The 13181-nt window shown below is 31.6% G+C and overlaps 1 protein-coding gene across 3 annotated transcripts; it reads right to left on the bottom strand.

Moving 5' to 3' along the window:
- Nucleotides 1-2546: 2546 nt before the first annotated feature.
- On the bottom strand, nt 2547-9351 carry LOC124848171 (kinesin-like protein KIN-7E). Of its 3 annotated transcripts, none has more exons than XM_088100410.1 (14): nt 9153-9351; nt 7897-8317; nt 7573-7662; nt 7359-7459; nt 7165-7278; nt 7016-7097; nt 6801-6868; nt 6633-6698; nt 6397-6521; nt 5883-6219; nt 4833-4946; nt 3791-4744; nt 3287-3609; nt 2547-3185 (listed from the first exon to the last, which is right to left on the bottom strand). In XM_088100410.1, exons 2-14 carry the CDS (start codon nt 8105-8107, stop codon nt 2864-2866), a joined length of 2907 nt encoding a protein of 968 aa, XP_087956536.1. In that variant the 5' UTR covers nt 8108-8317; nt 9153-9351; the 3' UTR covers nt 2547-2863. The 3 variants fall into 3 exon arrangements, with proteins under 3 accessions (XP_087956536.1, XP_087956537.1, XP_087956535.1); XM_088100411.1 differs by lacking the exon at nt 9153-9351 and adding an exon at nt 8943-9103; XM_088100409.1 differs by lacking the exon at nt 9153-9351 and having other exon boundaries at nt 7897-8394.
- Between the last annotated feature and the right edge of the window lie 3830 nt (nt 9352-13181).

Raw genomic sequence — 13181 nt, 5'->3', positions numbered from 1 at the left:
AAAAATGTTGGTTTTTTTTTCCAACCTTCCAAATAAAAAATAGTTCAGATACTTATTTGTTTATAACCAAATCATAATAGACGGATTAAATTTTAAAATGTGCAATATTTTATATATGAGTTGGGAAGTCAAGGCTTAAAATATATGCTGCCACTTACACCCTTGGCTCTTATTTTTTTCTTTTTGAAAAATTTCATATTTTTCTTTCTTATGAAAGGAAAAATAAAATAGTGAAGTAAACCCAAAAACAAAAGATATATGTGTTTTTTCTTATCAAAGATGTCTAAATGTTCTACAAACATGTAGAGAGACAATAAAAAAGATGTTTTAATCATAAATGAAATTTAGCTTAATTATAATACACTTACCGTGTAAATATTTTTGCAATATTGTATAATTATAAATCATATTTATGATAAGTTTTAAATATTTTACGTCTTTAAAAGTTAAGGATTTGTAAATAGTTTTTGTACTAAAGTCTATTGCAGAAACTCAAACAAATTCAATATCTTACTCCTTCTAAGATCAAAACTCACTATTGCGAGTATATCAATTTTAATACCAAAAACTCTTTAGAATGACAATATATGTGTGTGTGAAAAAACATTGGGAAAAGTTAAGAGAATAAGCTCATCCAAATAGATATATCTTAGAAAATAATCATTTAAAAAATAAGAAAAAAATCTCTACATATTAATGAATAAGTTAATTTGTATAAGTTATCTGCTAAAATTTATTTAAATAAATTAATTTTATGTTTATGAAACAAATTGTTTATTTTAGTTGTCCAAATACATGTCTCGAACTGCCATCGTCATATCTTCTTTTAGAGGGTTACTTCCTACACCATCCCACATTGCTTTTTGTACCATCACATTTTTTTAAATTTCAAAACTATTCTTTATATTTTAAAATATCATACACCCCACTTCTTTTCTTAAAACGGATGTCACATCCGTTGAGTTTTTTTTTTTTTTAGTTTTTAGTATTTTAATTTATTGTATTTTAAATTAATATATAAATATTATTTAATTTTTTAAAAGTTATTAAATAATTATTTATAAATTAATTTCATTTAATAAAATAATTATTATTAATTTAATGTATGTATTATTATTTAAATAATAATTAAAATATTTTTAAAAATTTTATTAAAACGAATGTGCTGTTGTGGATGTGGCGATATCCATTGTAATTTTTTTTAGTTTTTTGTTTTCTAATTTATTATATTTTAAATTAGTATATAAATATTATTTAATTTTTTTAAAATTATTACTTAATTATTTATAAATTAATTTTATTTTATTTAATAAAATAATTATTATTAATTTAATTTATGTATTATTATTTAAATAATAATCAAAATATTTTTAAAACATTTATTAAAACGATGTGCCACATTCATTATACTTTTTATTTTTTTAGTTTTTAGTTTTTTAATTTATAATATTTTAAATTAATATATAAATATTATTTAATTTTTTTAAAATTATTACTTAATTATTTATGAATTAATTTTATTTATTTAATAAAATAATTATTATTAATATTATTATTTAAATAATAATCAAAATATTTTTAAAAAATTTATTAAAACAAATGTGCTACATCCGTTAATGGATGTGCCGTTAATGCTGTGCGACATCCGTTATAGTTTTTTTTTAGTTTTTTGTTTTCTAATTTTTTATATTTTAAATTAATATATAAATATTATTTAATTTTTTTAAAATTATTATTTAATTAATTATAAATTAATTTTATTTTATTTAATAAAATAATTATTATTAATTTAATTTATGTATTATTATTTAAATAATAATTAAAATATTTTAAAAAAATTTATTAAAATAGATGTAAATCAAAATATAAAATATGTGAACGGACGGAAACGGACGGTCGACATCCTTAAAAGAAGATATATAGCCCTTAAAAAAACAGGGTATAAATGGACTTGGGCCCATTAGACATATAGCCCAAACAAAATCATGGATTACGGAGAGTAACACGATAAGATTAAGACTTTTGCTTTCTGAACCTCAACCATTACTACGTGCATACCATATTCATAGACAAATTCCTCATGCTGTTGTCGTTGCACCATCATCACGTGGAAAAAGAAAAGGAAAAAGATACAGGGGAAGAAAAGAGAAAAAAACACATAGCTAAAAAAATAGTTCTGAAAATCTCATTTTTAAAAACTCATTCTGAAAAATATCATATATATTTTAGAAATCCTATTCCAAAAAATTTATCCCAGTTTCATGTGTTCCAGAAATCCCCGTTCCTAAAAGTCATGTTTCATAAATTTTATAAGGGTACAGGAAGAACAAGACTAATTCTAATAATCTTCCAGTTTGGATTTTGTTTGAAGGGTAACTTTTACTTTACAGAGTAGCATCGAACTTCGGTCTGAAGCAAACTGCAGAGTCAGAAACAAATTTCTGCTTAAGCAAATTCTCATTTTGCTAAAGCAATTGTTAGCAAAATTCTAGGTTTTATGATTCCTGATTTTAACTAAAGAACGCAGTGCTACAATACATCACACATGGAAAACAACATCACACAGCATTTCTTAGAAAATCCAGGTAACAATTAGTATTGAACAATTCCTGATGTTCCAACTGGATTCAAGGTAAATACAGATGAACAAATCTACCACCTTAGAATTGCACATCCTTTACAAACCACTTTACAATCAATAGCAACGAGAGTTAGAAACATACAACAGAAATCAATTTGTTTCTAAGATAAGAGAAGAAAAAAATTAGCTACGTTATGCATATATATATATATAGAGAGAGAGAGAGAGGAGGGGGTAAATTTTGACATGGCCATACCAAACTACCTAAAAAGTAATCCAAGCTCACAAAATATGCCTCACACTGGCTGTCCAGCTAAAAGATTTCCTACTGGTGGGTTGTGGGGTAAAGTTAAGTCCAAACATCTCCTTAAAAGCTTGCTCTGGCTCCACTAATCCAACCAATTTTGCAACAATTGATGCACTGTCTCTAATGTGGTCCATGTCTTTTGTGTCAGTCCACAATCTATGGGCCAACTGCAAACTCCTATTCTTTGAACTCAAACGAAGCCCCCATTTCAAGTACAGGTTCTGTCGGTCATCTTTAGACAATCGCTTATGCATTTGCTTGCTCAACATTTGCCTCTCTTTTCTAAGATATCTCATGCTGTTTCAAAGTGAAAGCCATGGTAAGTTCTATTATAGTAAAAAAGTGTAATTTTTCAATTTAAGGACATAAATAAAATCTTAATAGTTTAATTGTGTTACCTTGACTCAGGTTTGAGGATTCTTCCATCTTCCACTGTCTGATTGCCTTGGGAAAAAGCTTGCTTAAGGTATGATAGTCTTCTCAGCTCTACCTCCATGTAAAAAGAATCTGATTGGTCCCCTTTGAATAGAAGGAAAAAGTATGTCCTGTGAACCAATGAAACATTACAAGCACCCCAGAATTCAATGATTTCTCTTTGGAGCCTCTTGAATTTTGAAGGCCAATCTGAATGACTTTCTCTGTCATCAGCTTCCATTGGGTCCAAGCCAACATCTTTGACATCCTGTGCAGACATGATGGGATCCAATCCTGTCTCCGGAACCTGTCATGTAAAGCAATCACTGATTGGTTGAATTCTCAATATAACAATGCTTCTATACTATGAATGGGATAAGAAGAGTAATAAAGAGAATCAACAGAGCAATGATCCAAATAATTATCACTTGGACCTGTTTACTGATATTTGGCCATCAAGAAACATAAAATGTATTATAGAAGCTTACCTCACGTTCAGCTAGTAAATTCAACCTCTTCAGATTTTCTGATTCCTTTCCTTTTGGAGGCAAGGGAGCATTACACTTGCTTTCCTTGTTTGTGGACGATTTCACATTCTGAACTATATCAGATGCAGAATTTTGCACAAAGTTCCCATGGCCATTACATGAAAGCCCCTGTGGTCTGGCATTATAATTTAATGCATAAATGTTCTTCGGGAAGCCGTTGGGTCTTCCAGGGAAGTGTTTTTCATTCCCAACTGGTGGAGTGTTCTGAACATCGTCTTCCTCTTCAAACCAATCTGATGAAAAATTCCTCATGAGACTTGCTTTACAACTTTTACTTCGGCTCAGCCTCACGGCTCTAGAAGTACCACTTCTACTGTTTCCTGTCATGCAGACAGAAATTTCTTTTGGAGAGGGAAGAACAAAATCTTGGGGCAAGTGATTCACTCTCCTGTCTTCCTTTGACCTAGATGAACTCAAAACTACTTTTTCCTTGTCTCTATTATCAGCTACAATCAATCCTGAGATTGTTGTGCTTGCTCTAGGAGACAATGCATTGGAATTAGTGTATGTATTTGATCTTGAATCTTCAAGGTTTGAGTGCTTATGAGTGTTTGTACTAAGATCTTCTGACTCAATGCACCTAACTTCCTTACAATTGTCCTCTTCATGCTGATCTCGATCGTTATTCTTATCCACATCATTGGTTACAGAATCGTTCCTTTTGACAGGAGGACCTGGGGAAGAACTTCTCACCAGAAGATTCTTTTCAAGGTCAGGCAGTTGGAATAAGTTGTCATCAGAGCTAAAACTATGTCCATCTGAATATTGAGATGCATCAAAAGACCTGACACTCTCTTCGCCGTCAAGACTTAGTACATTTGGCTCCTCTCTTTGATTTTCAATGTTCCATGAATTTCTCACATGTAAATTTGGGTATTGAGTATCCAAACTTTCCTGAAGATTTGACAGGAAAATTTGTTAGATTTAGAAAAGGCATATGAGTCGCTACTTTTACTGCTTTAGGGAGGGCATGAATACTCACCACTTGGAGCATATCTATTGTTGACACATCATCTCCATGCACTCTTATCATCTCATTAATTCGAGATTGTGCAAGGTCCCGTTGCAGGGTCAGCTCTTTAACCTCTTTCTTTAACTGCATGGACAGTAACAACATTCATATTAGCACAGTTCTATAACAAATTACAACCAACAAGAGAAACATGCTCAGTGGTAGGAACTTCCAACAACCTCATTCCCGTGACTATATATAAAAAGCATACATATTTGCTGAAGTTGTCACCATAATGTGAGATAAAATAAGAAAAGAACAAAACTTGGATGGAAAGTAGGTGTTTCATGGAAGGGTATTGAGATGCATTTTCATGTTTTATTTCTATAAAGCATCAAATGGTTTATCATTTGCCACTGGAAAGAGGTAACAATAGTATAGGTTTTAATTTTGCAAAGTTTCAGCATAAGAAAAAACATTCAAGGTGGAAAGCCTCGTAATAGAAAAGGACAGTATGATAATAAGTATTGGAGTATATAACCAAGGAGAAGCAACAATACTGAAGGTCATTATTAGATGTGGACAGAATAACATCGCAGAATCAGTGAATGAAAACAATTGAATCAACAATCAAGTGACGACGACCTCCAAAAAAAAATAACAATCAAGTGACAATATATATTATCCTACAAGAAACCAATCCCTATATTTAAGGAGAACGAATCATGGCATCTAATGAGAAGATTACAGTCAACTATTTCACTTTATTTCATTCCTGTGGTTTTTCGGATTTCTAGTTAATTCTGAGAATGTCCTATTTAATAATACCTTTGTTCCTTCTTTCTGTATTATCTATTCTTTCTCGTATGAAATAATACTCGGGTAAAATCATCTCTCCATACTCTGCTCATAGTACAGGGATTTTATTTGTAACTTCATGGCCGATATATTTTATTATTTTATATGTCTGGAATTTTAGCATTTTTATCCCAGATCTGTAGTTCGATACATACTACAAACAATCCTATGTTAACCATAAAAGATAATGAATTTCAATTAGCACAAAATCTTTATTATTACCATCTCAATTTGACGGTCTTTTTCTCTCAACATTGCAGAAGCATCAGATGTAACGTGGGGTGGCCCTGAGTTTCTCAATTCGTCTTCCAGCCTAGCCAACTCTTTCTGTAATTGCTTGACTAGTGCTTTATCAGACATCACTACGTTGACTTGTGCATTAGTTGCCACTTCTTTTGCACAGCTTGCAAATAATAGGGTGTTTCTGGTTTGTTCAACATAGCTCCGTGCAGGGCTCATGGTGCAGATGATAGCAGTTCTGGCGTTGCCTCCTAACGAGGACTGCAATATGCGGGTTAGCTTTGAATCTCTGAAAGGAAAATGTCCATTTCTTCCCTTGCTGCAACCAATTTTTTTATTTTTAGATGAAAAGGAAGAAATATTCAACCTACCCTTCCCCAAAACAAAACTATATAAACTATTGCCAATATGGAAAATATTGACTATTATTAAGTTATGGAGCAAGTTTCTAAAAAGGAAAACACTGGCCATGAAAGCACCATCTTCATAAGCTAACCTGAGTTTGCGGATAACAGTTCCTAGAGTTAATAAGCTACGATTTATGTGGCAACCCTCTTTCAATCTCGTACCAGCTGAATTGGTTTGGGATGCTCTCTCACTTCCAGCTAGATCAACAAAATTCTGCACCCAGAAAAAGAATAGAGAAATTATTTGAATTCCTATTGATGTTCTTCAAGACAATAAGCTTATCCTTGAAAATACTTTCCTACAAACTGAGGGAATCAATCATACCACTGAAGCGGAAAGAGAGCTAGACTTGTCATTTCCAAGGAACTCACATGAAGAACTTTCAATTGTCTGAGGTGAGGCAGCACATTGTATAAGAAATGTGAGAGAAGAAATATCATAAAAGTTTCACAAATTTAGTAGCCCTTTAACAACATTAATAATATAAAATACCAGTCTTAGAATTTGATGAGATCTGGAGCTGGCTTCATTCAGTGCTGTCTCCCCTATCTGTCTTTGAGCTGCAAAAATGCAATCAATTGAAGGATGAGTAAGCACTCAACTCTGTCTGGACAAAATTCTTAAAGAGGGGAAATAAAACAAAATGAAATATATTCATTCAGTCTAGGTTACTCTGCTGAAGCAAGAATCATTCAAACCCTTCTTACCTTCACTGAAAGAAATAAGTTCTGTAAAGTGTTCCCAATCTCTTATAGTTTCCTCTGTCAGTTTCTCAACAACCGTCCCTCTCTGTTAAATTGAAAAACTGTAAGCAACATGCACAGATACTAGTTCTGTAGGAAATGGAGATGTTTACCTCTGGATCATCAAGAAGTCTGAGAGGAGTACAGTCTGGACTAAGGAGGTCCCTGACAGATTCATTATAAATCTCAATTGCCGAAAACTTCAAAACGAATTCTCTTTCCGTGTGCTATGAAAAGGTAAAACCAAATCAGAAAATTGTTTTTTAGAAAGGCAAGGTAAATGTTGGCATGTTCATATTTGACCTACCATCTCTATGTACTTAAAAATATCTGCTACTGTGTATTCAGTTATGCCACTCATGGTGTATGTCTTCCCGCTGCTTGTTTGTCCATATGCAAAAATGCTTGCTGATCAATTAGACACCACGGAGAGAGATCAAAAGAAGATGTTAACACGGAAATTCCGTGGATTCTGATGATGCTGGTGAAGGAGGAAAAGCAGACAAAGGGAAGAAACTCACAGTTGATGCCACCGACAACTGAAAGAGCAACTTTCTTAGCTGCTTTTTCATACACCTGCCTTGTGGAACAATCCGACCGAAACACATTGTCTAAAGCCAAAAGGAAAGAATGGAAGATCAGAAGAGGAAAGCAATTAAAGCAAGTTATGATCTTGGAGTAACAATAAGTTCATTAACCAAACCAATGGACTAACTTCATATGTAGATATGACCAGATTTGTGGCATACAACAGAGAGAATGGCCGCAAAATACATACACAATCCGGGGCTGCATTATGGAAAGTATATTAAACCAAATCAAATATGATGAAAGTAAGTTCTTACCAAAGGAATACGCTGTTGGGTAGAGTGACCTGTCAGAAGCCGAAAGGTTGCTCCTGTATATGATGGTAGTATCATTGATGCATTCCCAGTCTGAAAGATCATTTCTTGCAAGCTCCTTTTCATTGAGGGGACGAAGACGAACAGAAACAAGAATCCTCTCATCATGGCCAGTAGGCTCGTGGATTGCCTCTTCCCCTCCAACCGAACCCATTTCTCTCACTCACTCACTCTCTCCGCAAAACTAGCCTAAACTCCTATTCCAAGGTTGAGAAGGATACCACATGTCATTGAATTCTGAGCATTCCAAAGACCCATTTGGTGTTCAGTTAATTATCACTGCTTGTGTCGCATTGTTGAGTTGAGATAGCATGGAACACAAAGGACCACTCAAGGTTTCAGCCTCCGTTCCTCCAATCATTGCCTGCCGCAGGAAACTAATCACAGATTACGGAGCCATTCAACGGAAACAAAAAAGATAAATAAAATTTTTTATATTATAGTCAGAGATGGAAGTGGGAGGAAATAAATATTAAATAGTAATTGACTAATATCATATGGTCCTGTTATTACGAGAACAAATTATACGGTGGTTTCTGTATTCTTGTGGAAAGCTTGGAGTTTTGTGAAATGGTCCCCATCCCAAGAAACAGACTGTCAAATTCTTCGTCACATGGAACATAGGAAAAAGTCTAGAAGTAAGAACTTTGCAAAAGGAAATTTAACCAAAGGTGATAATGACATGCGTAGTCGATTTCTCAAGGAAAATTCTTCATCCAACTTTTTGCGCAGTGAATTCAGAGAGAGATGGTTTGAAAATGGAAGGGAAAAAATGAAAGGATGTAAGTGTCTCACAAAAATCCTCTCTATTTTTCTTTTTTGGCTGTTTTACCTTTCTTCTAAATTTAGTCTATGCATAATCCAAACAAAACCCAAAAGAAAATTCTATAAATAGGATATGAATAATAAAAACAAGAATCTGCAAAATATCATCTTGAAACCAACAAATTTTGATGTCGCCGAGCATATCAACTGCGAGAGAATCTAACATTTTCAGGTCAACCGACACTTGGGAGCTGATTATAGCCTTCAGCATCACAAACACCTCCTTAAAAGGAATAATTCAATGAATTCTGGTCCTCCATTCGGGGCATTGGTGTGGAGAACACAATGTTGAAGTTCAATCTTCAAAGTCAACCCAAAAGAAAAAGAAAAGAAGAAAAGAAGATGACTTCAAAAGAATGTGAATATGCCTTCACCTCATGCAAATGTGATCTGAAGCAGAAGGTGCAAATGCAGGGAACAAAAAATGAGAGCTTAAAAGTTAAAAGTAAAGAGAGAAAGAAGAAACAGCATTTTCTCTCTCTTTTCCTTTCTCTATCTAAAGGGAGTGTGCATCTGTGGATATTTCAGTGCTGCTGTGACTAGGCTTCTGAAATCGGGAGCAGAGGTTATGGTGTCTCCCTCAGAATTTATGTGATGAATTGCATTATATAACACAATAGCTCCACATACAACAGTACGTTGAAATTAGATTATGATAATCATTAAAACCGAAATTACGAATCTACCCACAACCCTGCAACTAGTTCTTACTTGATGAATAATGCTTGAACAAAGTCTCCACAAGCAGCGGTGAAAATGTTACTGAAAAGAAAAGTAGCATTTGAATCATGCAGTGCCATAGCATAGCCCATGATAAGTTGGGTAAAGCACGTGGTGGCTTCTCCCCACTTTTCCACATCTTGCAAGTGTTATATAATTACTTTCAAGTTTCAGAGGCCTCACTACGCTCACGAGTTTCGGCACTTTGGACCTGAAGCATGATGCTTTTCAAGATTCTTGCATCTAACAACCAGATTAATTATGATAACAGGAGAATTTATGTTTTTATTTTAAATTTAGTGAAAATTACCAAAACTAAGAAGCTCATAGGATTCTTGGTTAATGTTGATGAGATTGTTATTTGTTAGAGAAGATTGTTTGAGTATTACGTTGTGAGAATTATTCGGCAATGGAAAAGGCATAGGGTAGGTTTTGACCAAAAGAAGTGAGAGAAGTTGAACAGGCCATGTGCAGGTTTGGAAATGGAGAGAGAAATTTGATTGAGTGGATGACTGGGGACTGGAGAGGCCCATTGCTGGTGTTGATGTGGAACTGTGAATGAATGTTACATAATGAACTACAATGTACATTACAAAACTACTCATTTATTCATTTGGACTTTTGTGTTCTCGCTCAATAGGTCTACACGTGCTTCTTCCTTCTTTAAGTTACTCCTTTTCTTTCCCCTGTTCGATTCATTAGTAGCCGACACACAATTTTAAACATACTAAACACTTTTTTTAAGCAACTAACACATGCCTCGCAACAATAGGGAAATTTTATTATATGCATTTAAACACTAACGTGCTTTCAGTTACTCCTAAACAAATGTCTCTGCAATTTATTTCTTAGACATTCTTTTTGGGAATTGTATTTCTCTGACTATTGACAATTCAAACTACATAAAAATATATATTTTTATTTTAAATTTATATATATTGTTTAATAAACATGAGCTAAGAGATCACAAATCCGATTAATTAAGCCTATCATTCCATCATCGATTTATAATATATTGAGTTGAAAATATCAGATCTTGAAATGTTCACTTGCTTATTCTTTTTACATTCTTTATTTTTATATTATAATTGTAAACTATTATAATTAAATTATTAAAATAAAAGTATCGTAGTAAATTGTGTTGTTTCGAGGACGTAATTATAATTTAAATAGTTACTCTGCAGAACTATAATTGTAGAATTTTAAGAAAGTATTGTGTGAGGCCTTTTACTTCTCAATAAATTATTTAATCAATGTATTAGTTTATTTTGTTAAAAAAATAATGTCATTTACCTTATATTATCTGTTTAATCACTATTTTAACGTTGAAATTTGTAATTTATTATTCTTTTATTCTCGATAGTTTTTACTTTTTCTTTATACTATTTTTTACATTTTCTTAGTTTATTATATCAATATTTTTCTGTTTATTTTGTTTTAGTAAAAGTAATAGAATTTAAAATAAATTAAAAATATATAACCATGATTCCCTAAAGAATAAATTAACCAATGCGCCAAAAGTTACATGTCTCTCACTAGTTAGCAGAAGTGTTTTTTTACCAGTAGTTAGTAGAAGTTTGGTTACATAAATAAAAGTTCCATCAAAAGTACGAACACTTATAATGGTAATGTTTACAGTTTTACACACAATCACCTAATCATAAATTATTGATAATATAATTATAAAATAATTATTGTAAAAATCAATAAATCTAACTTGTATAATACTTTATAACAGGGTAATAATATAAAATAATTTATGAACATTAAGCAAATAAATATGTATATCTACTAGTGTAAAATGAGCTTATCATATAACATCAATTAAAAAAATTAACATAAAAATTGATCGATAGTCTTTTTGTAAATAAAATCAGAAGTTTGACATTGGACACCAAATGGGCCAATGTAATCATGTTTAGACAAATGTTTGAAGGACCAACATCATCATATTTAAACGAATGTTTGGAGGAGCTAATACCTTTTAAACATTTAAAACAATCAGTTGAAAGACAATATTCTTAAAGAGTTTGACGTCGGAATCAAAAGGGATGGACATTATACCACCTTTAGACGTGTCTTTGAAGGGGTGACATCATATGATTTTTAAGCATTTAAAACAATCAGCTAGAAGGCAATGTTTTCGAAGAGTTTGATAAAATTTAAGATGGCTGACATCATACCACCTTTAGACGTTTGTTTAGAGAGGATGGGCGTCATATGATTTTTAAACATTTAGAAAAGTTAGTTGGAAGACAATGTATTCTAAGAGTTTGATATTAAAATCCAAATTAATTGACGTCATAATTATTTTTAAAATTTTTAAAAAGATAGTTGGAAAGTACCTTTATACTCTTTAGATGTTGGATTTTGTGAGAAATCGTTGTCTTTAGTGTTTAAAATATCAACATGAAGATCATTTTCCTCTACCTGTTAGATGTCAATCTCCATAGAATTCAACATTATATGTTGTTTAAAAAATTAAAAAAAGATGGTGCTACTCTTTCTTCTCAAGTCTCCCAACAGTTGTAACGACTTGTGCAACCACCACCAAGGATAAGTTTGTTTCATTTAACGCAAAATACATGTTGCTTAGCTACCTTGAGTATGATTTTCTTTCGTTTTCACCAATTGTTTTTGTGCATAATTGCATTTTGAACACCTTCAAGCGATGGCGCGAGTTCTTCTTTTTCCTTCACTAGCAATGACTCTTTCATCATCCTCCAACTTCATTCAAGGTTTGTTATGTACACTAAATATTGAATGAATATTTCGTATACGTGTTATAAAATTTGGATATGGCTTGATTTGCATTTGATTTTTGTCATTATGTTTCCCATTATTTTATTTACCTTAACCAAATTTTTTAGGGATTTGAGAAACTTTGTTTGGAGAAGATTTTCTCACGACTTTTTTTCTCCGTTTTTTTGGCATGTTTATTTCATTTAAATTTGTAGAATACTTTTATTATCAAATTTAATTTTATTTTGTGACATTTGATTAATTGTTAAGTAATAGATTAAATTGTATTTTTAGTTTCTATTAGTATGTTGATTAATTTTAGATTTTTTAGATGTTGTATGTTTAATAATTTTAGTTTTTTAATATTTATTATGATTTTAGTTTAACATAGAACGAACTTTAGTTCTCGTTTGAGATTTTGTACAAATAACTAAAATTTTAATTATTTGTTTAAATCTTGAATTATTTGATTGGACGATTTGAAAAAAAAAATATTTTTCATAATTCGCTATAACGTGCACATTGAAGTTTATATATAAATTTGATAAAAATTTTGGTTGAGACCATTTTTTGTTCTATTTATGAGTAATCATTTTTATTTCGTGTACTTTGGAGATCAATTCAAAATGCTGCCAAAATTGTGTCAACATTATCATGTTAGACTTCTTTATATATATATTAGTAAATTATGAAAAATATTTTTTTCGAATGGCTAGGACCTCACTTTGTGAGAGCTAAAAAAATAAGATTAATGGAATTTTTTTATAAACATAATATAATTCAAGTTTGATAAATGAAGTAAAGAGTATTGAAAGGGAAATTTATGAGTTCTTATAATATCCTTAATAACATACAATGTTTGTGAATAGGAAATATTTTTGTTAAGTCATTCAAATTTATTAAACTTTATAATAATTACTTTATATGATAGAGTTTATGAG

Source organism: Vigna umbellata, chromosome 10, assembly GCF_029865625.1.
Source record: "Vigna umbellata cultivar VRB3 chromosome 10, Vumbellata_1.0, whole genome shotgun sequence".
NCBI lineage: Eukaryota > Viridiplantae > Streptophyta > Magnoliopsida > Fabales > Fabaceae > Vigna > Vigna umbellata.
The sequence above is the reverse complement of the archived record's forward strand: the minus strand, read 5'-3'. Positions and strand labels throughout refer to the sequence as shown.